Source organism: Clarias gariepinus, chromosome 15 (assembly GCF_024256425.1).
Source record: "Clarias gariepinus isolate MV-2021 ecotype Netherlands chromosome 15, CGAR_prim_01v2, whole genome shotgun sequence".
NCBI lineage: Eukaryota > Metazoa > Chordata > Actinopteri > Siluriformes > Clariidae > Clarias > Clarias gariepinus.
In genome coordinates this window covers 15,662,461-15,684,185 of record NC_071114.1, presented here as the reverse complement: position 1 = coordinate 15,684,185, position 21,725 = coordinate 15,662,461, and the positions used below count along the sequence as shown (strand labels likewise).

The 21,725-nt window shown below is 35.7% G+C and overlaps 2 protein-coding genes across 2 annotated transcripts; one reads left to right on the top strand and one right to left on the bottom strand.

The window, feature by feature from the left end:
• The first annotated feature begins 441 nt into the window (after positions 1-441).
• On the top strand, positions 442-8,887 carry LOC128542638 (vacuolar protein sorting-associated protein 4B-like). The gene is made up of 11 exons (XM_053512584.1): positions 442-660; positions 2,343-2,454; positions 3,005-3,149; positions 3,233-3,291; positions 3,450-3,569; positions 5,212-5,368; positions 5,559-5,708; positions 5,830-5,910; positions 6,349-6,568; positions 7,190-7,330; positions 8,470-8,887. Exons 1-11 carry the CDS (start codon positions 640-642, stop codon positions 8,569-8,571), a joined length of 1,308 nt encoding a protein of 435 aa, XP_053368559.1. The 5' UTR covers positions 442-639; the 3' UTR covers positions 8,572-8,887.
• A 2,980-nt stretch (positions 8,888-11,867) lies between these two features.
• Positions 11,868-20,368, bottom strand: plekhb2 (pleckstrin homology domain containing, family B (evectins) member 2). The gene is made up of 8 exons (XM_053512592.1): positions 20,288-20,368; positions 19,999-20,055; positions 18,947-19,099; positions 18,744-18,846; positions 18,492-18,531; positions 17,791-17,877; positions 15,198-15,318; positions 11,868-14,336 (listed from the first exon to the last, which is right to left on the bottom strand). The coding sequence occupies exons 2-8, from the start codon at positions 20,033-20,035 to the stop codon at positions 14,203-14,205; spliced, it is 675 nt and encodes a 224-aa protein (XP_053368567.1). The 5' UTR covers positions 20,036-20,055; positions 20,288-20,368; the 3' UTR covers positions 11,868-14,202.
• Positions 20,369-21,725: the final 1,357 nt, after the last annotated feature.

The following is a 21,725-nucleotide window of genomic DNA, read 5'->3' as shown; positions in this document are numbered from 1 at the left end:
GAGTTTAAGCTGATAATTTCCAAATCCCCCAGATCTCAATTTAAAAGAAGTTTTATCCATGAACGAGCCATCTCACAATATATAGGATTTAAAGAATCTGCTGTTGAAGCCTTAGCTCCAGGTACCACATTTGGTTACACACTTAAGGCTTACACAATATGAGGCAGTTGGTTTTCATATTATGTCTGATTAAAGTAATGCATTATTCAGTAGTACCTCTCAAAGGCTTTGCAGAAAAAAAACAATACTGGGGTCCTCACAGGAAATCCCCCTCGACAGGTGTCATCATAACGACATAATCAATGTTAATTACCTCAATTAACAGTAGTTTTAATGTTATGGCTTATCGGTGTATGTGTAATTGTATGCCAGATTGAATGCTTTACTCCTATTGGCTCAGCGTGTGTGGCGTCATGAAGAAAACTGTCAATGCGGAAGTAAAGAAACCACACGGATTGGGGAAATAGTTTACTGAGAGAGGACGCCAAAACTTTTATAACGAAGAAATTTTATATTTTCGGCAGTGTGTTTAGTATTTGTGAAACAATGTAGTAGCAAGTCGAGCGGGAAACCACTAATAATTATAAACCGTGTTTCAGTATTTAAAGAGAAAAGTTCGGCTGTAACATCACGGTTCCGATGGCCAATAATAATTTACAGGTAAGTCTCTTATTAGGATAACTTTGGGCTAGTTGTGACCTAATAAATCACTGCGAGACATTTTGATTTGTTAAGCATATAATGAATTATTTGAGGTTTTGGTCGACTTGCATTTCAAGAAAATTATCAGGAAGTCTGCTTTAAAAAGTATAATAGATTCAGATCATGTCGCATATTTGATTGATGATCTAAACATGAGAGTTCTACAGTAACAGCTACAGCAAATTTCACAAGAGGTTTTTAGCATAGATGAACTAACTTTTTCTTGCGTTGTTTTTGTGTGTTCTGGTATGCAACAGGGAATCCAAACTAGTCAAACCAGTCCTATTGCTGTATTTTCTTTCCACACACACAAAAAAACATGGTTTAACATAATTATATCACGCTGCAGTTAGACCGGATCTGCTCTAATAAATCCTACAAATTATCATTATAATTCGAACAAAGATTGATTTTGCAGAATAACAGAACATAGTTATGAGAGTTAAAACCTCTCTTTATTTCTTTATATAATCTTCTGCTAATGCATTAAACGACTTATCCCAGCACTTTATTCGTGCTTGGATATCATCAAGGTAAAAAGATTTCTGTACACCGGAGACATGATCAGATTGCCTTCTTCATCTCAAAAACGATGGCCTCCCAGGAACTCCTTTATTGGCATAAACATGTGGACATAGAGTTGAAAGAGGTCAGGACTGCGAGGACGTGGCAATAACTTCCATCTGACTTTCTGTAATGTGCAAGTGGTGTTTGAGACCGATTGTTTGTATAGCTCCTACAGACAGGTGTCTATCTCGACAAGTTATCAGCCAATTTTCAAGGATCATGGAAACAACTGCACTGGCTTTACCCAGATCACCATTTGTGGACTTTGTACCATTCAAATGTTTTACAGTGGCTAAGAGTATCATCGTACTGTGCTTGAATTATTTCCCTTGTGTTTGTAAAATCTGCTATTGTGTAAACCTCAAGTTTCCAAAAATTACAGCGATTTCTTAGGCAATGATTTGGTATTTGACAAAAACACTGATTCTGATATGGTACAATATCGATTTATAAGACAAAAATTATATCCCCAAGGATAACACTCAACAGCTGTTATAATTTATATTCCATGTTATTGTATTTCTAATCTAGAGTAATAAAGTTATGATTGGTGCCTAGATTAATTTCATTCGATGCCTTTTAAATGTGAACATCAATACAAACTGGTAAAGTTTTGTGCCCCAAGCAATCATCTGGGAAGGGGTAGGGGGACCAGTGTTACAATGATACACCACCTAAATCTAGTTGAGATGGTCCTGAAATAATTATTAAGGACACAGCCTGATTACTTTTTTGCAGTGGAATATCACCAAACAACACATTTTCTATGCTGACATCTTTAGCTAAAATGAAGTGTAAAAAGTCACATTTAACAATAACATAAAAAATAAAAACTGAGATCTTGGTGGGAGATAAGCCTAATAATTTAAATCTATCTCTGTGTATCTCACAATGTTTCTTTTGTTGTAAAATTTACACACATTTTGTTGGTAAAACTATCACATATGCATTAACCTGTTTTCATTAGTTAGATCAGAAAACAAATCTCAGTGGTGACCTCATGCTGCTAAATATTATCTCCACTGCCTATATTTAATTCAGTCCTAAGCAAGTTCTTTCTTTTCGTGCAATAGAAAGCCATTGACTTGGCCAACAAGGCTTCAGAGGAGGACAAGGCCAAAAACTACAAGGAAGCTTTGCGCCTCTATGAGCAGTCTGTTCAGTACTTTCTACATGTGGTTAAGTGTAAGTAAAACAATGTGTAAATGAATCTCATTAGCATCAACTTAATTGTATTTACTGAACTTCATAATGTATAAAGTTTAAGTAATCTTTTATTTTCTAAACCAAATTGCTACAACAGCATCATGTGGAGTTCTTAAGGAGTTCACAGGCTAATGTTTTTCCTACCTTATCTTTTTCCTGCTCAACCTGATCTAAATGAAGTCTTAATGCATCTGTCTTTCTAGGTCACAAATAGGTCTCTTATTACATTGTTAATAACTGCCAAAGTTAATCTTTCTAAAAGAATTATGCAAAAATGTTGCATGAAACAGCTGGACACATTAATTTGGTTGTCAGGGCTTGCAAAGCAGCATATTCTTTGCAACACGATCAGATTTCTACACAGATTAAAATGCATGTGTTTTATCAGGATGTGATCCAAATAGAATAGGAATCAACCAGGTGTAAACCAGGTCCTAGATTACAAACGTCTGTTTGATTCTTTATCTGTCATTTCTAAAATGTTATATTTAAGATAAATTATGCATTAGACTGTGCTTTTTCCTGACAGACGAGGCTCAGGGTGAAAAAGCCAAGCAAAGCATCAGGGCGAAGTGTGCAGACTATCTGGATAGGGCTGAGCAGCTTAAGGAATATTTGAAAAAGGCGGAAAAGCAGCCGCCTACCAAGCCTGTCAAGGTGTCCAATGAAAAAGGGTTAGTCTTGGTGCATAACACAGCTGATGAATTTACTGCCATTGGGATTATTAGGCTCTTTATTAATTAGAATGTCTTGACAGAAATGACAGTGATGATGGTGAAAATTCAGAGAAGAAGAAATTGCAAAATCAACTTCAAGGTGTGTGAGACTGTTTCTTCTGTTATAGCTAGTTTTGTTTCAAAATAGCTGATTTTGTGATGTTCCTCAATTTATTATGAAAATGTCACAGCATTAAGAATTAAATTACTAAAGTACGTGCTATTTCTGTAAATAGTAGGTATTTTTATATTTTGCAGGTGCCATTGTCATGGAAAAGCCAAACATTAAGTGGAACGATGTTGCTGGGTTAGAGGCAGCTAAAGAGGCACTGAAAGAAGCAGTTATTCTACCCATTAAATTTCCCCATCTTTTCACAGGTACAAAACAAACATATTCTTTAAGAATTTGTAAGATTCTGCTACTTTTTTAAGAAAAAAATGAGTGAGCATATAAAACATGTAGTTTGTTTATTTATTGTGCTCAAAGATATTTTCACTACATATATTTCTATGTATTGTTTTACTCATAATAATAAATAATAACAAACATAACAAATAACGGCCATGTTGCATACCCTAGTATTTCAGGTACTGAAACTTGTTAAAACTTACTTAAGTATTTATCATTGTAATTAAGAATCTGTACCTATGACTTGTTTCTTAGTTATTAAGATAACCATATGTAATTAGTCTATGGCTGCACTATTCAGACTTTGATGAAATGAACAACCAGTCATTCTGATACATAAGGCAAGCTCGGGTAGGCCAAGGCAATTTCACACGATGCAAAGAAATATTTAAAACAAAGTGGGTGTCTGGGTCTGAATGTCCAGAAACAGATTCTTGAACGGAAATGGGCCATATAGACTTACCAGAAAAAAAAAATACATTTTTATTTTATCAAGAAGCAACTTGTCAAACAGTACCTACCTCAAAGAACTCTGTAATAAAGTAAAATGATGAGACAAACATTGAGCTAAATCTTTATAAGGAATCAACAAAGCCTGTACAGAGATATGCACCTGCTATAGCATAAAGCAATGAGGTAGACTGCTGCTGTTTTTATAAGTTTGTGAGCACACAGTTGCACATGAATTGTAGTCAGAATTAACTGTAAGATAAATGCATCACATTATAAAACAAATCTAGGATGAAAGTTGATCAGCATAAACCATAATCCATATATAGTACGCATAAATATGAGCTGTGTCTGGGAAGCACAAGTTGATCTATAATGTATATAAAATGGCATGATGGCAATTCTGACAATTCTTTGCCCTCCTCCTTTTCGGAACATTTAGATGCCTTTAAATCCTAGATGTTGGGGAGAAAATTATTTATAAATAAATGGGTCAGGATGGAACCCCCACCTATAAAGGACCGGATGATCTTCATTAAAGATACTCTACTTATGGCTATATATTGAAATGTGACTATAAATCATTTCAGAAGATATGGGTTACTCCTTTGAACTGTCTTGGCATTGATTATTTTATTAAGTAATAATGCTAGTTTATTAAGTATCCTTAACTGTCTACATTATGATACTTTAATATTGTTTTGAATTAGACCCCCTCCCTTCATCTTACTATGTTATACAAAAAAAGAAGAAGAAGAAAAAATTCTGGCATGATACATTGCTTAATTTAAATGCTATTACTCATGTGTTTCATATTATCACTCATATTAGGACACGCATCTTACAAATTTTGCCAGGTGTTTGTAAATGTATAAAGAGAACTGTACAAGAATTGACATGGCAGAACCTGTTTACTTTAATCCTAAATGCCTTACAAGTGAGTTAACATGGTAAACAGCAATCATGTTATATAAAACAATGGCAATTATAAGCTAAAAGTTTGAGGTAATTTATCATTTATTAGTAAAACCCATTTAGTAGTTTAACACTTTGATCTTCTGTTTAGTTTGCATTTTTACTCATGCCTCAGGTCTCCCGTGCTTATTTGTACTTCCTTATGTTTGGAGCTGACATTGCAACCATGCAATCTTTTACCTCTAGGAAAGAGAACTCCATGGAGAGGAATCTTGCTTTTTGGCCCTCCAGGTACAGGAAAATCATATCTGGCTAAAGCAGTGGCAACTGAGGCCAACAACTCCACATTTTTTTCCATCTCGTCCTCTGATCTGGTGTCCAAATGGCTGGGAGAGAGTGAGAAGTAAGTCCTGGTGCTGCACTTTATCAAGGTAGCACCTTCTGAGGGGCTAGCCATAGTATAAACAATGTTAGGAATAAACAGGGTGTCTTATGAGTAAAAAAAAAATAGAAATCCACCTTAAGTGGTATATACTGTATTGTGTGTACATACAGCACAGATCCTAATTAATGCCTGCTTCTTTCTTTGCCAGATTGGTGAAGAATTTGTTCAGTTTGGCTAGGCAACACAAACCCTCCATCATCTTCATTGATGAGATTGATTCTCTGTGTGGGTCCAGGAGTGATAATGAAAGCGAAGCAGCTCGCAGAATAAAGACTGAGTTCCTGGTCCAAATGCAAGGGGAGTTGTGGGTGGAGACAGGGCTTGTGTTTTATGGACTCAGAATACTGCATGTCTAATTAATTAATTACTTAATTCATTCAGTCAATCATTTTTAAATGTAATTTTGCTGTAATTATAGGTGTTGGAAATGATAATGAGGGAATTCTTGTGCTTGGAGCAACCAATATACCTTGGACTTTGGATTCAGCCATCAGAAGAAGGCAAGGGATCTATATATTTAAACGAACAGAGTTAGAGTTAGGTTTTGACCCTTATTTCAATAGTTCACTTTAATCAGGAATGATCATATTTTAGATTATAGTTATATCAGTTCTCACATTAAACTTAAAAAAACTAGTTGTAAGTTAAGCATATTGTATTTGTATAGCACCTGTAATTATAGACAGCTTATCAGAACTCCAAATATATAATATAATGTACAGTAGAATGATGAACAGGTGACAATAGCAAGAAGGAAACATTTTGAAATGATCTGAGCATAAGAGAAGCCAGGAATTCCCAGGCAAAAGGATAACATCTTTACTTTACATAATATACTGTATCACTGCGTGTTAGATGTATTGGACCTGGAATCATGCCTATTTGTTGTAATTCTACTGTCAAACTTTGTGCATCTCTCCTGTGTTTAAATGACTCAGGTTTGAGAAGCGTATTTATATCCCACTACCCGAGAAGCATGCAAGATCATTTATGTTCAAGCTCAACCTCGGTACCACCCCCCATAGCCTCACGGATAATGACTTCATCACTCTGGGACAGAAGACAGAGCATTATTCAGGCGCTGACATCAGCATCATTGTCAGGGACGCTCTCATGCAGCCTATCCGCAAAGTGCAATCGGCCACTCACTTCAAAAAGGTGGGTGAGAACATGCCTGATGAAGGTCAGAGAAGGCTGAAATTGTGTTTCAGAATTTTAATTAGTGATTTTTTTTTTCACTAATTGTTAAAACCTGTTTAATAATGCTTTTTTAACATGCATATTATTTATAGCCCATTTCTATTTAGTTCACCAGCTTATGTAAAATGGAAAATAGAGATAGTGTTTGCACAATTGCAAAAATGCAGAGAGTTTACTGAGAGACACACAAACTTTATTACTCACTTTCTCCAAGTGTAACAGAGTTAGAAATACAAAGATACTTACAAGAACTGTACCTCTGTCACTATCTGGTTAACATGAGCTTTCTAGTGAAACTGGATAAGGACATAAATATAACAATGAGGATAAATGGATTGATCTAACTTTAATCTCGTAATCTCTCTTTCTCTAATAAATTGACTCTCACTTTGTTTGCGCATTCTTTCCCTGATTTTCTGCATGTCACTGTGTAGTTTGATTTTTTTGTGCTAGGATCCTACTTTGCTTCAGTTTCATGAAGTCTGAGCTGACATGACATGACCTTTTTAACACTTTCTGAATTATGTATACCTACTGTACCTATAGATTTCTTATGTGCATTATTCTTTTCAAGTACAGGTTCGTGGAAAAATGTGGAACAACCAGGATGTTATAGCAGATGACTTATTGACCCCGTGCTCTCCAAGTGACCCAAATGCAATTAAGATGACATGGGTAGATGTGGAAGCTGATAAACTGCTGGAGCCTATAGTCAGCATGGTGAGGAAGCAATGTAAAGCACTGTGTTACAGAAAAATTATTAAAATTATAATTATACAATATCTTAGTGAAAAACTAAGTTTTAGTGCATGAACATTTATTATTAAAACCTTTAGCTTATCTTTCCCATATCTAAAATGTGGGTTTGTAGCACCATATCTACACCTCTACTACAAAGAGGTCTGAAAAAAAAAAATTCTGACCTCTAATTCTGATTTTCAACACCATGAAGTAAAAGGAAATTAATGTATTGATCGATTTTATATTTCATATTTCATCTGCTTACAAATAAAAAACAATATGATAATTACCATAAGAAGCAATGACAGCCAAGTATAGGAGTGAGAGATAGTTTGCCACTATGTGATGGAGATATTTTCTTTTCAGATTTTTCGTTGGTCTGTCCCTCCACTTGTCTTTTCTGTTTTCTTTTTTAGATGGTCTTTATAGTCTGCTATCGTTGTTTTTTTTTTTTGTAGGATTGACCTACAATTTCAAAGTACTTACTTGATCCATCTGAATGTTTTATTACATACAGATCAGGATCAGTTGTAAATGAACCCTATTTCTTTTAAAGATATATTTATGTTTATTAAGGCTATGCCAGACAATGTTGCAACCACTAGTTTAAAATCCATGTACAATTTTTTGTGTGGTTATAATAATTTATTAAAAATGAATCGACATTGACTTATTAAAAGGATTATACTTAGATTTTATATTGTGACAGCAAAGTTGTAGTACAATTTTCTTTTCATTTTAGGCTAGTATATTAAGAAGTAGGTTACAGTGTTTTAAGATATTAAATTGTACAGGAAATTTTCTATTTTTATTGCCTGCAGTAAATCATAGATTTAACGATATGGTATTTAGATATCCTGAAAAATGCTATGCCATCATAATCTAAATACTCCAAACACATTTGCATGTTTGGTGTTATTGTACTGTGTCAGTGAAGCACATCCAAATTACTCACAAATTGCTCATAAATAATGCTTTTACATTTACGTTAAAAAACACAGCATCATCATTGTTAGTTTTTTTTTTCATTTATCTATTAAAATTGCTTAGAATTTTAAACACTGTTACCTGCTCCAGTCAGTTGTGTATGATGTCTTTGTTTGTGTTTTGATCCCCAGGAGGACATGCTTAGGTCGCTGGAAAAAAACAAACCCACTGTAAATGATGATGACCTGAAAAAGCTGGTGAAGTTTACTGAGGACTTTGGCCAAGAAGGCTAACTGCACAATAACCACAATACACAAACATCAAGAAACCTTTAATGTATTTTACATTGCATTTTATCTTTCTACTCAGTTTTTACTATTAAGAGTTACTTTATACTAAAAAATTTACTATAAATCTGTTTGTAATAGTGAATGCTGTTTGCGGAATATACTGTAAGCTACATAATGTAGCTTGTTGAAACATTTACGCAGTGGTGTTTCTATTTATTGTATCTGAAGGTTACTGTATGTTGGCAGGAATATTAGGCTGTAAATGGGCACTTGCTAAAGTATTTTTCTGCAGTAAAGGCTACTGTATACTGGTCATGCACTTAGTTTGCAAGTTCATTAAGTACTGTGGGATGGGTTTTAATAAAAAATGCTGTCTCCACCACCAGCAGCATCTTTACACATTAGAGATAATGTAATCCCTGATCCCAGTATAGAGGTTTACTCTCGGGAGTTCTCTCTACTTATGCTAACACAGTAATTTCCAACAGTTTCAGAATCAAGTTATTTCAAACACAATACTCTATTTAGCATGGATAAAACAAATCCAGATTCTCCAGTTCCAGATACAGGAATAAGATTAAAAAAAAGAAATTCCCTAATTGAGCTTTAGAGCTAACCTGGAAAATAAAAGGGGAAGTAGTCTTAAATTTGACCCTTACATGCAGTATTAAAGAATAATCAGCCTAATACAGGTGCTTTTATTTAAAATTCTGCTAAACAAAGCAGCATGACTACTGCCAACTAATCTATTTGAAACTATTTCTGTTTTCCTGATTTTCTTTTAATTATGGAAAGTGCTTGTTCTGTCTTTCTGCGGAAGAAGCCCCACTACTATACGTGTTCACTTTTGTTACCAATGCAATTATTTAGGGCCCAAGCACTATAGGGTGCGCAGGAACCTCTTCTTTTCCTAAGGATTATTTTTTTCCCACCCTATTGGGTTTTTTGGGTGTCTAAACATCTAAAAAATCTCATGAAAATTGCCAGGTTGGAATCTGCTGCCATTTGGATGCCTAAGATGGCACCCACACAAGATTATTTTGCATAGCTCATACACACTTTCATGTAGGCACACAAAACATGGTACATATTTAGAGCTCATTGAGCCAAACAACTTTCGCTCAACTCAACAAGAGGCTGGTTATTTTGGGTCGTTCGCAAAAATGCACCCGATGGATTTTGATATACTCCTCCTGGGGAATTTATACAATTGCCACCAAACCGGGCCAATGTGATCTAAAGACATTGGGGATGCAAAATTGCTAAGGGATTTTTGATATTAAACGGATGAGCCCTTTCTGTGTGGCAGTATGTTGAGTGACATATTCAGTGACATTACACTGACTAACATCATAGTCATTTTTTTTCAGCATCTGTGGCCTATTCTATGCATGTACACAATACAAATGTTAACACTCTCACATTCACACACACATACACACACATTACAAATGTTAACACACTCACACTCATTACACACACTAACGCACTCAAATATTTAGGGCCTAAAATCACATCAGCTATATAGTGTCTTCCCTGGGACAATTTCCAGGTCTTGGACTTAGAAATATAATACAACCCGAATTCTGAAAAGTTGGGACATTTTTTTTTATTTTAATAAAACTGAAAGCCTTTCAAATTCCATGAGCCAATATTTTATTCACGATAGAACACAGAGAACATAAATAGTTTAGCGGGAGAAATTTTACACTTTTATCCACTAAATGAGCTCATTTGAAATTTTATGCCTGCTACAGGTCTCAAAAAGGTTGGGATGGGAGCAACAGAGCTGCAAAAGCAAGAAATTAAAAAAAATATTCAGCTGGGAGAACATCTGGCATCAGGGCCCGTATTCACAAAGCTTCTTAAGCCTAAAAGTTGCTCCTAGTGACGAAATTCTAAGAAAATTCTTAGAGTTATGACATTTTCTTGGAATTTTCCCTTAAATTTAGGATTAAATCTTAGTTAAGATAAAAATTATTTACAAAACATCTTAGCCCTAAAAACAGCTCCTAAGGTAAAAATTATTAACAGTAGAGAGGAGGATTTTTAAGAGGCTTAAGAGTCTTTATAGCAGAGGACAAAATGGTGGGAAAAAAAAATATTCTCCAAATCCTGAACATAAAGATAATAGAAAACACTGCTTTTCTGTCTGATTTGGTTTTCTTGTTGTTTTACTTCCTTACATCTCTCTTGGATTGTTGGCTACATAATCTCCAAAAGTGCAACTTAAAACATGCAATCATGTAAATTGGTAAAAGGTCGGCCATTTTGCTCCCATCAATCTGAAATGGTATAATAAAAGTAATAATAAAATCAGTATGGTAAATAAATGTAAGAACTTTTATATAGTAACTACTGTGTGGAAATTGGTTGCTTCTAAAGTAGACATATTTTCAACATTTGGCTTTAATTAACTTTAATATGTTTAGTCTATACAAACATTATATTATGTATTCTATTTTCACAAAGAGTGTATTTCAAGACCTTTGCAGAGGTCAGAGGTTATTTTTTTATCAACCAATTACAGTCCTTTAATTGCTGCATCATCCCTAGCAACGGGGTCGACCACACCTCCTCACTAAGATAAAGGTTTTTGTACTTTCCTTACTCAAAGTTGCTCTAAGAAGTTTTCTAAATCACTTTTAGTATGAGACTCCCAGCAAGGACATTTATGCCAAAATAGGAGCTCTCTGAAAGAATTCTAAGAAGCTTTGTGAATATGGGCCCTGGTCTGTAACATGATCAGCCATAAAAGGAATTTCTTAGAGAGGGAGAGGCTCTCAGAAATAAAGATGGGCAGAGGATCACTAATCTGTGAAAGAGGGCGTAAAAAAAAGTTTAATACTTTAAAAACAACGTTCCTCGGTCAAATTGCAAAGGCTTTGCAAATCTTATCTACGAAATGATGACCACAAACTCTTTAGGCAAGAATGGGACCAAATACCAACATCAAAACTCCAGAAATTCATAACCTCAATGCCCAGTTATCTTCATACTGTTTTGAAAAGACAAGGAGATGCTACACCACTGTAAACATGCCCCATCCCAACTTTTTGAGACCTGTAGCAGTCATCAAATTTAAAATAAGCTCGTTTTGTGCATAAAATTATAAAAGTTCTTAGTTCATGTTCAATTCATGCTTTGTTTTGAATAAAAGATTGCCTCGTGATTTAAAAGTCTTTTGGTTTTAATTTTATTTAAATAATTTTTAAAAATCCAAATTTTTTCCAGAATTCGGGTTGTATTTTAAAATTATACTGACAGAACATTGCTTCATAGACAACATGGAGACTGCATTTTAGTTAAGTCACTTTAATTAACTTCACAATAGTATAACATGAAAATGCAAATTAGTTAAGCAACAAATAGTATATATAAAGGACTACTGGACAAACAGTGATAAAGTAAAAGTTAAATACAACTATAAACAAAGCATCTTCAGAAAGTATTTATTAAACTGATTTTGTTTATTGGTTCACAAACACCAATATCTAACATTCAAAAGTTGATAAAATGTGATGAATGATGGTAATAAAATAATAGGAAGGGAATTTTATTAAACATACTAATGACCAGGTAAAATACAATTTAACACTTTTTTCATTTAATGTGTAATGTTCAAGTAAAGAGACAAGTAACCACTAACTAATATGGTCTAACATAGACCATAATTAAGATAGCCTAATGAAAATAAATGACCAGAAGAAAGGATGAAACTTCAATGCCTTGTGTACACCCGTGTACACCATGTGTATCCTTATTATATGGGGGAGGTCAGATTCCATTAAATGTTATTTAAAAAGCATTTTTTCACCATTTTTTGTTATTGGGTGAAAACAAAAAAATAATAAGAAAAAAAGCAGTGTAGAAAACAAAGACCTCAACAAGGCATTAAGTAAATTTTTGCAACGCAAACCCAAATAAATAACACTCTGGAGAGAAGCTTTTTCACCCCTAAAAAAGAAATAAATATATTATTAAAGCGGCTTTTCAAGTTCTTCAGAATAAACACTTTGGAATTGTAGCATAAATGAGGGTTTAACAATGTTTACATAAAAGAAGAGTAAACCCAAAGCCAGAAGATGAAGCTCTCTTCAGTGCAAACCTGGAGTGCATCTCTGTGATATAATAATATACATTTAACAGCACTTTTGCTCATTGGAATTAGCTTAAACTGAGCTGATCTTTAAATCAAAATTCAAGCTGTAATGTTGGTCATTGATGTATTTTCTGGCAGTGTTTATAAGTTCGATCTTTAGGTGCAGAAAGAACAACAAAATGCATCTTAAATGCAGCTATGTAATTATGATTTGGAGTATAGCAAGTACTTAACTGAAGCAACAAATCAGTGACATTATCTGCACTAACTGACGACTCCCTATATTGATCTGTATTTTTTATGCTAATCTATTTTAGCAGGATATACTGGGTCATGGCTATAGAATTTTACCTCACTGTTAAAACTGGTTAAGGTACTTGTAAGCAAGGAAAGAATATATATTTAACCAATATCAAATGAGGAATGCTGTTGTACTGAATATCAGCATAGCTGTGATGTGGCCATAGCTAGCACTAACGTGCTTTTATATAATACAACAGCACAACCTCAAGTGTAATATTGCTTTTATACAAAAGATCAACAAACATTATTTATTATCAACAGATTATAATTTGTTTGTTTATATAATTAGTTATTTTACTCCGTCAACACAAATAGTGCCACAATATCCATCTTTTCAGGAGGAGTTGGTTACAATGTTGTTAAGCTGGTGACTGACAGTTAATGTAATTAACAATTATTAGAAACCTGTGAAGCGAAGTGATACATACATGTACAGTAGTCCCAGTGCTGCTGTTCTCCACATCAGCACTCATGGAATGCCTCTTGTATAATCAAATTACTTTGTTTGAACTTACTGTTGAATATTATATATAGAATATGTTCTGATTATTTCAAGGTCTCCTTGCAAGGCCACAGCGGAAGTATCGGCATGTCTTATAGCATCCCAGGTAAGTGATCGTTAACCAGTGATAAAATTTAAAGCTTTGCAAAATGCATTAATTATTGCACTATTCATATAATTTTTCACCAAGTGATAAGTCATTATTTTCAGGAATCATCAAATTATGCATGGCAAACCTACATTTAGTCTTAAGTTTTGAGTTAATGTGATCTCATGTTGGTCCAGTTTGCTCAACTCCCAAGGTCTGCTTAAAAGCATCTCAATGAGTCAGGGAGAAAAATAATAATAATAATAATACAGTGCCAATTAATTCAAGACATTAAAAAAAGAAATCACCAGCCATACTTCATTACACTGTGTTTAGCCTACATATGTAGTCCAAGCAGGTGACCCAATATCCAGGGGCAACCACCCTGACATGTTTAATACTGACTCATTTCACAATAATGTGAAACCTAGTCTCGTAAATCAAGCTACAAATGCTACCATAAGGCTTTGGTTCATACCGCCAAATTAGCTCTGTTGGGGAAAGCGCTTGTGATCTGTCAGGCTGTTCACATCTATTAGATCTAAGTTTTACATATAGCATGGTGTTGCAGCAAAGATAAGCAGTAGCACAATACTAGTCCATCTCATGTTCGGATTTAAAGGGACAGAATAATGTATATTAAAATACAGAAAATAGGGAACCAATAGCCAGTCCTGTGGCAGCACCAGTGAGCATGCCAACAACAACACCTGTGTCATCACGTCGACGCTCTTCAATGATCACATTGTTGAGTTCATGTGCAGGGTACATTCCTAAGGGGTACGAGTAAGAAAAAAACAGCTGTTTACAACATTCATTGTCCATTTGATATATGTGAACTCATAACCTTTTGACAAACATACATGACATTAGTTGCTATGCACAATTTGTCAAATTACAAAATGTCAAATACAAAATGACTACACTCAGTAACTGTACTGTAACCTATATGGTAGATATTCCTGACAAAATTGCCAAAAAGTATAGCTACAAGTTGGACGTATCTCAAACTAAACTAAACACACAGGACACCAACTTTGTTGCTGGAAGAACTATAAACAGTGCACAGTGTCAGAGTTCTGAACTTTATGTTAATTCAGCACGGAATTTTCCCTGCACAACTCCGAAACTAAATGACAGAACTTAAATAATAAATATACAAGTGTACAGTGATGGCCAAAGGTTTTGAGAAAAGCCAAATTAAATGTTTTAATGACAAAAATAAGAATAAATTGTTTTTTTTTTTGCAATTAAATTGCTATACAAAAATCAATATTTAGTTCTACTGTATATTCAAAACTGCTGGATTGGCTGGGCATAGAATCAAAAAGACCAACTGCAGTGCTTTGATGTGTTTTGCTCAATCCATGCCTGCTTGATTGCTTCTTGAAGATACTGTTGTGCATGTCTCCTGAATACCACTGTCACACACAGTTTTTTAAAAATAAATTTTCAGTTAATAATTACAACTCTCCAGAAAGACAAGCTAAAACTTTTAAGTGAAAATTTGAAGTTTAGCGGGGTGCCGGTTATGACATACTGTTTTGTGCACAAGAAGAACCGACACATGGCATCGTATCATAATACTTTTGGCCACCACAGGATTTAACAATAAGTGGGTGCAGCTAATCAACCTGGGTTTTGATAGGGGGAGGCAAAGGCATAGTGTTGCCCAACTGCAGAGTACACAGCATTTGGGGCATAGGGGGGAGGAGGATAAGGGACATAGCCTCCATACTGGTCCGGATAGTACACCTGGCAAAAGAGTCACAGAAAAAGTCACTTGTATCCAAGATGCAATACAAGCACACAGCTAAGATTTCAGAGTACAGTGGAACCTTGGATGGCGAGTAACGTGGTTTGCGAGAGTTCCGCAAGACGAGCAAAGATTTTTAATACATTTTGACTTGGAAAACAAACAAGTCTTGGTTTACGACCTCTCACAACACACAAAAGCACACACACCTCTCTCACAAACTTCTCTCCCTCACTCGCACACACACTAACCCTCAAATATTTAGGGCGCAAACTGACATCGGCCCTGTATAGTGTGTGATGTGTGCAAGTTGTGTGGTGCAACCGGGTGGCAATGGGTTTTTCGAGGTCTTAACACACAGATTGTGCGGTGCCCCCAGGGTGGTGATGGCACAGGGTGCTTGGGCCCGTCATTGTTGCTTGCAACTATATTTTATTTTGTGTTTGTATGCGTGTGTATAGCATGCATGTACGATTTATTATAATACACGTGCGCACGCGTGTAAAGTAGGGCTGAAACTAACGATCATTTATTGCCAACCCTTTATTTAAAAACACATGTTGCTCCTTGAGCTGTTATAATAATAAAATAAAAATGGACTAACACAAAAAACATACACATGTATGCTTTACATCTGCCAAATATATAGAATTTTTTTTTTATTTAATAAAGTGCCACCTGAGCTGCCAGTACAATAATTTTTTTTTTTAAATAAAGATGGGGTGGGGGCCTCCAAGTGGCGCAGGGGTAAAGTGCTCGCCCCATCATCCGGAGATCGCTGGTTCGAGCCCCGGGTGATGCTGTTTTCCTCTCACAGCCAGAGGCACAGAGAGAGCTGATTGGCCGAGCTCTCTCAGAGGGGAGGGATGAGAAGTACTTGCGCTCCCACATTAATCACGGCTCTACAGCCAATCAGGGACGTCTGTGAGCTCGTGCACGCGGAAGGAGCGGCTAGCGCTTTTCTCCGAGTGCGTTACTCCGCCCCCAACGGTGCGTGAGCAAGCAGTTTGAAAAGATGCGGTCGGCTGACGTCACGCGGTTTGGAGGAAACACGTGATAGTCTTCGCCCTCCCGGCTGAATAATAGTAGTAGCCTTAATGTGGGAGCCCCCTAGTGACGGGGAGGAATGGGCCACGACCAAATTAGGGAGAAAATTGTAAAAAAAAAAAAAATAAAAAAAAAAAAAAAAAAAAAAAAATAAATAGAAATAAAGATGGGGTAAAGAAAAATAGGGTAAAAAAAATTATCTTAACGAGATATAATCTCAAACAGAAATTAAGCATCGCTTAATTATCTTATGCCATTTTTCTTGTCTAGTAATCTTTATTTAAGATTTATTTGATATTTGGACTGGAAACAAGATAAAATTACTAAGTAAGAAATGCTTTTTTTGCAGTGTAGCTATACATGACAACAGATTGAAAAATGAATGGTCCAAAAAAGGTGAGTGAATAAAAACGTGTCTTTAGTCTTGCAATGCAAAGTAACTATACCACCCCTGCTGTACTACTGTTATTAACGAGCTAACGCTAACTTGTCAAGCTGGATAACGAGTAAACATCAGCACCAGAAACATTATGTTCCTCACTTTAAAACAGAACAAAAGTAGGATTCTGTAGTGACTTTCCCTGCTGTTGCACTCCCTTTCTCCTCAAACACTCACAACACGTTTGCGTTTCAGGTGCTGTGCTCCCGTGCCATTGCATGTCGCTTTTGCGTATTTTTCAGTTAACACACTTTTTCTGCTTATTTAGTGGGAAATGTTTCCACACCTTGGATGACTTGGGTCGCACGGATCTCTACCTCCGCTCGTTTTTTTGTTTGTTTGTTTTTTGCTCCGCCCTATCCATAAGGCTCCAAATTCTGCTAGCATCAGTGCGCAAGAGAGACCAAGTACGTTTACTCTGCTCCGCGCTCAACTAAAGTTTTTTTAATCAAATGTTTCTGCGTCGCGTGACATAAATCGATTAATGAAATTCGTTGCCAATTCTTTTAATAATAGATCTTTATCTTTTACCTTCACTCGCTTTCACATACACACACTCTCTCCCTCTTTCTCTCTCTCACTCATGGATACACTGCTCTGTCACGATTCGTTTTAAAAGGTAAAGTGCAGGTTAATTTGTTTTATTTTTACTTTATATTCTATATTAATTATTTTTATGTATTTATTTTTCATTTGTGGAACAAATAATTTGAGTTTCCATTATTTCTTATGAGAAAATCTGCTTTGGTTATGAGTTGTTTTGAAATATGAGCCCAACTCCGGAACAAATTATGCTCGTAATCCAAGGTATCACTGTATATGAGCTCACAACCTTCCGGTTATTTGCAGATACTCTTGATAACAGAGTCGCCCCTTCATAGCAAACACGCAGAACACCTTAAATGACTAAATTACTATTAAAATTAAAAGTTCTTTGCTAGTAAGATAAAAACACAAATAATTGGATTGAGACCCAACTGCCTACCTGAGGAGTTGGGTTTAGTTCTGCATAAGAAGGAGGTGCAGAGGCAATGACTTCCTGGTTAAAACCAAACTGAGGAGGTGCCACTACCTGCAAAAACAAAAACAGTAACTGTAAATGTAAAAGAAATTTGCTGCCTTGAGTGCATCTATTCATGATCTCTCTGTTAATTGTTTTACAAACTGTACTGAGTGAAACTTGCATAGGTTTAGTGCTGCCAGAGCTCTGGGTAGGTCACACAAATGACTATCTTTGCAAGCATACCGTCTATAAATGGAGCTAGCGTATACTAATAATAATATGAAGTCACAGAGACAACACTTTTAGCAGGTTTAAGGAGAGCTTTAAAGAACAGTGTAGTACAAAAACAGCACTAACATTTTTGCTTGCTAAAGTTAATGTTGAGTTATTACTCCTTTTTTTTGGTGCTCAGTGCGGACCTTTTGGTAAAAACAGTAAGAAAATCATTCGGGGGAGATTTCATTGATGTCACATCAATGATGAACACAGCAAAGGAGAAAGTTGGGGCTCAGTGGTAGCAGAAAATGGAAGTAGCTCATTTACATAAACCTGGTGCAAAAAAAGCATTATGAGAATGGTATTTCAGCTGGCACATTAACACACACTTTGGAGGAAATCTAAGACCTGTTTTAACTTATTAAAATGTCATGAAATATGGGAGCTTTTAGTAAGCAATGACTTACTGTGTTGATTCTAGCATCCTGAAGTGCCACTGTCCAGGCCCTGAAAGAACACACTAAGTAAATATTAATGTTATTTACACTGCACACAATAAATATTTTCTCTTAAAGCAATTAAAACTTTATTATATGTTTTTAGTCATACAACAACAACTGTATACGGGTTGAAATACACATTAACAAGTGTGTCAATTTATTTTCTTTAGTCTATACGTATATGCTTTCAGCTATATCTATATATATTATAGACCTTACAGGGCATCATCCGCACTGTCTGCACAGAGGCTGATAACACGGCCATCACGACAAACAATCTGAAGAAGAGCTTCTCTGCCTTTCCCTTCAGGAGGTGTTAGATCTGAGAATATAAAATCAATATGAAATCATTTAAACTCTCATAAGCAACTATTAACCCACAGAAAGAATAATCAAGAATCATCATCAGGTTAAAAACTGACCACGACATGCATTAGCATTTCGAATGTTGATGCAGTCCACCCTCATATGTATCTCATCCTCCATGTCACGCCGTTGCTGGTCATCATAGAAAATGAGGCGCCCATCTGACCAAAGGTCAAACCAGTTTTTCTTCCAACGACGCAAGATAGTGCCTAGATGAAAATGTTGGCAAATTTACATAAAACTAAAGTCTATTTGTCAGTGTACAGGGAAGTGCTATATGTTAATGGTTTCTGATCAGTAGGTTGGGGGTTCGAGCCCCAGCACTGCCAAGATGCCACTGATGAGCCCTTAAGCAAGCCCCTTAACCCTATCTGCTTCAGAGGTGCTGTATCCTGGCTAACCCTGTGCTCTGACCCCAGCCTCCTAACTGGGATGTGTTAGATATGTATTAATCTCAGAAGAAAAATATCAAGTACTCTTTTTTTTATTTTATTAAAAAAAAAAAAAGGAACAAAGACCAGGAGGTTTATAATATTTTTTTAATAAAGTTACACTGGTGCTAATCATAGCCCACCATTTTCAAAGCTATAATTAGTGATATTAACTGATGATTTTACATGGGTATTAGCCTACTTAAGTAGTCCAAACCTCAACAATTCAAAAACAAGTATACAGTTAAAAAGGTCAACTTACACATCATATTCGGTCAGTGGCAACATCAGAAATGAAAGCTTTTAAATATTTTAAATAAACAATAACTGCACACATTTTATCAATGTTCATGGAAGTCTGTGGAATTAATTTATATTTTACAGTGCCTAAATGCAAAAACACCTACAAAATTACACTCAACAGATCTCTCGCAGAATAATATATCACGGCTACATTTTATTTACATAAAATCATTAACACGAAAGAGAACAACATAAAAACAAGTCTACCAAATAAGCCTAGGAAATTCTAGCCTCTGGGCTGAATCCTAAATGCCTTTCTAGTGCACTACGATGTAGCGTGTGAAATGTATCGTTTCGCTTTTTCGTGCACTTTGCAGTTTCCCTACATAGGGATTATACAGAGAAATTAGTAAAGATGGACAAACTATACTTACTCTGGCGGTGAAGCCATCCGCTTTTAACAAACGCCATCTTTTGAAGAGACGGATAGTCTATAAAACAAAACAAAAACACTAAACAAATAAGCTTTATTTTGTAACGCAGGTAAAGCATGAAAACAATCTGCGTTCGGTTCTCGGGTTCCTATGCGAGTGTTTTGCTAAATAAGGCTAATAAAATGTTTGTTCAGATTAGAAGTAACACAAATTTCTCTTTAAATAATCGTTTAATTGTTAATGTATTATTAAGACTTGAGACCCATAAAGGGAATGAAAATGACTTTACCGTCAGGTCTGAAAGTCTGCAGCTAGTAATGGACTCCAGCCGTTTACACGCGTGACGTCATTGTCACCAGCTGTCCCATCAGCTGACCATGGGGGCGCGTGAGATTTCAGGGATTCACTTCCGCCTGTAACACGATTATTTTTTGCAATTTAAGTTATTAATAATTTATTTAATATTTACAGACATTATTTATTATTATTATTATTATTATTATTGAAACATGTATATAAATAATATCTATGCTGTTCTCATTAGTCGTCTGGTGCTGTAAATAAATTGTTCAGGTGAGAAGTTAGTTGCTGGCGTTATGCGTAATTCCCCACCTACATCCGCTAACAGCCATCATCATCATCTTGCATTTCAACTCAGCTTGGTGTAGTTTACCTCAGGATGACTAGTGATTCTAAACTTTTTGTCAAATTCATTGAGTGCCTCTTCGTGTTTTGCTAGCCGCCCCTTCTGCGTGTGTAGGCTGTAAAAAAAAATTTACTTATACATTTGGCAGACGCTCTTATCCAGAGCGACTTACATTTTTTTTTTTTTTTTATCTCATTAAACATCTGAGCGGTTGAGGGTTAAGGGCCTTGCTCAAGGGCCCAACAGTGGCAACTTGGTGGTTGAGGGGTTTGAACCTGGGGTCTTCCGAACCGTAGTCCAATACCTTAACCACTGAGCTCTCAACAACAGGGGTGGCCGTACTCTTACACTTTGCCAAGTTGTGCGTGTTGCTGCTGCCTGGGCGATGCATGTCCAAGAGTCTGGGGGCGGAGCTTCTGAAGCAGCACTAAAAGGCGGGGTGTGTTTATTTGTCTGTTCAAGTGTTGAGTTCTAGTATTAACATAGATTATCAACAAGTATTACTGCTGATTGGTAGTTGTAATAATGTCTTTTCCGACCTTTAATAGGTTGAGGTGATAGTTTGATAAAGGATGTATGTTGAGTTAAGCATGTATAATGAACAGTGGGTAGAATTAGGGTCATGAATGCTTCGCCCCTCTTACCACTTGGTGGAGCTGTTTTATTTCTAGTGTGTTTACAAGCCAGGCCTGCTCCAAATTACAGACAGGCCATTTTTTTAAACGATGTGTTTTCAAATGATAACAGCTAGGCTAAAATGTTGGATGAATTTGGAACTAGGGTGTTTTCTTTGGTGTACACTACTATAATCATATAGGTTAAAATATGTTTTACACTGTACGCATGCGATGACAATCACTTGGATTCTTTTTACTCATTCAGCTAATACTGGCCAAAAAACAAAACAAAACAGTTTTTCTTGTTATTCTACATTGGCTCCTCAGCTCTTGCAATATATTACGATGACAAAGAGTCAGGAAACACTATGACTTTCTGCACACACACACACACATAAAAAATGAACACAGATTTACATTTTAATGCTGTAAACTTGGTCATGTTTAGACTAGTGATGTTTTCC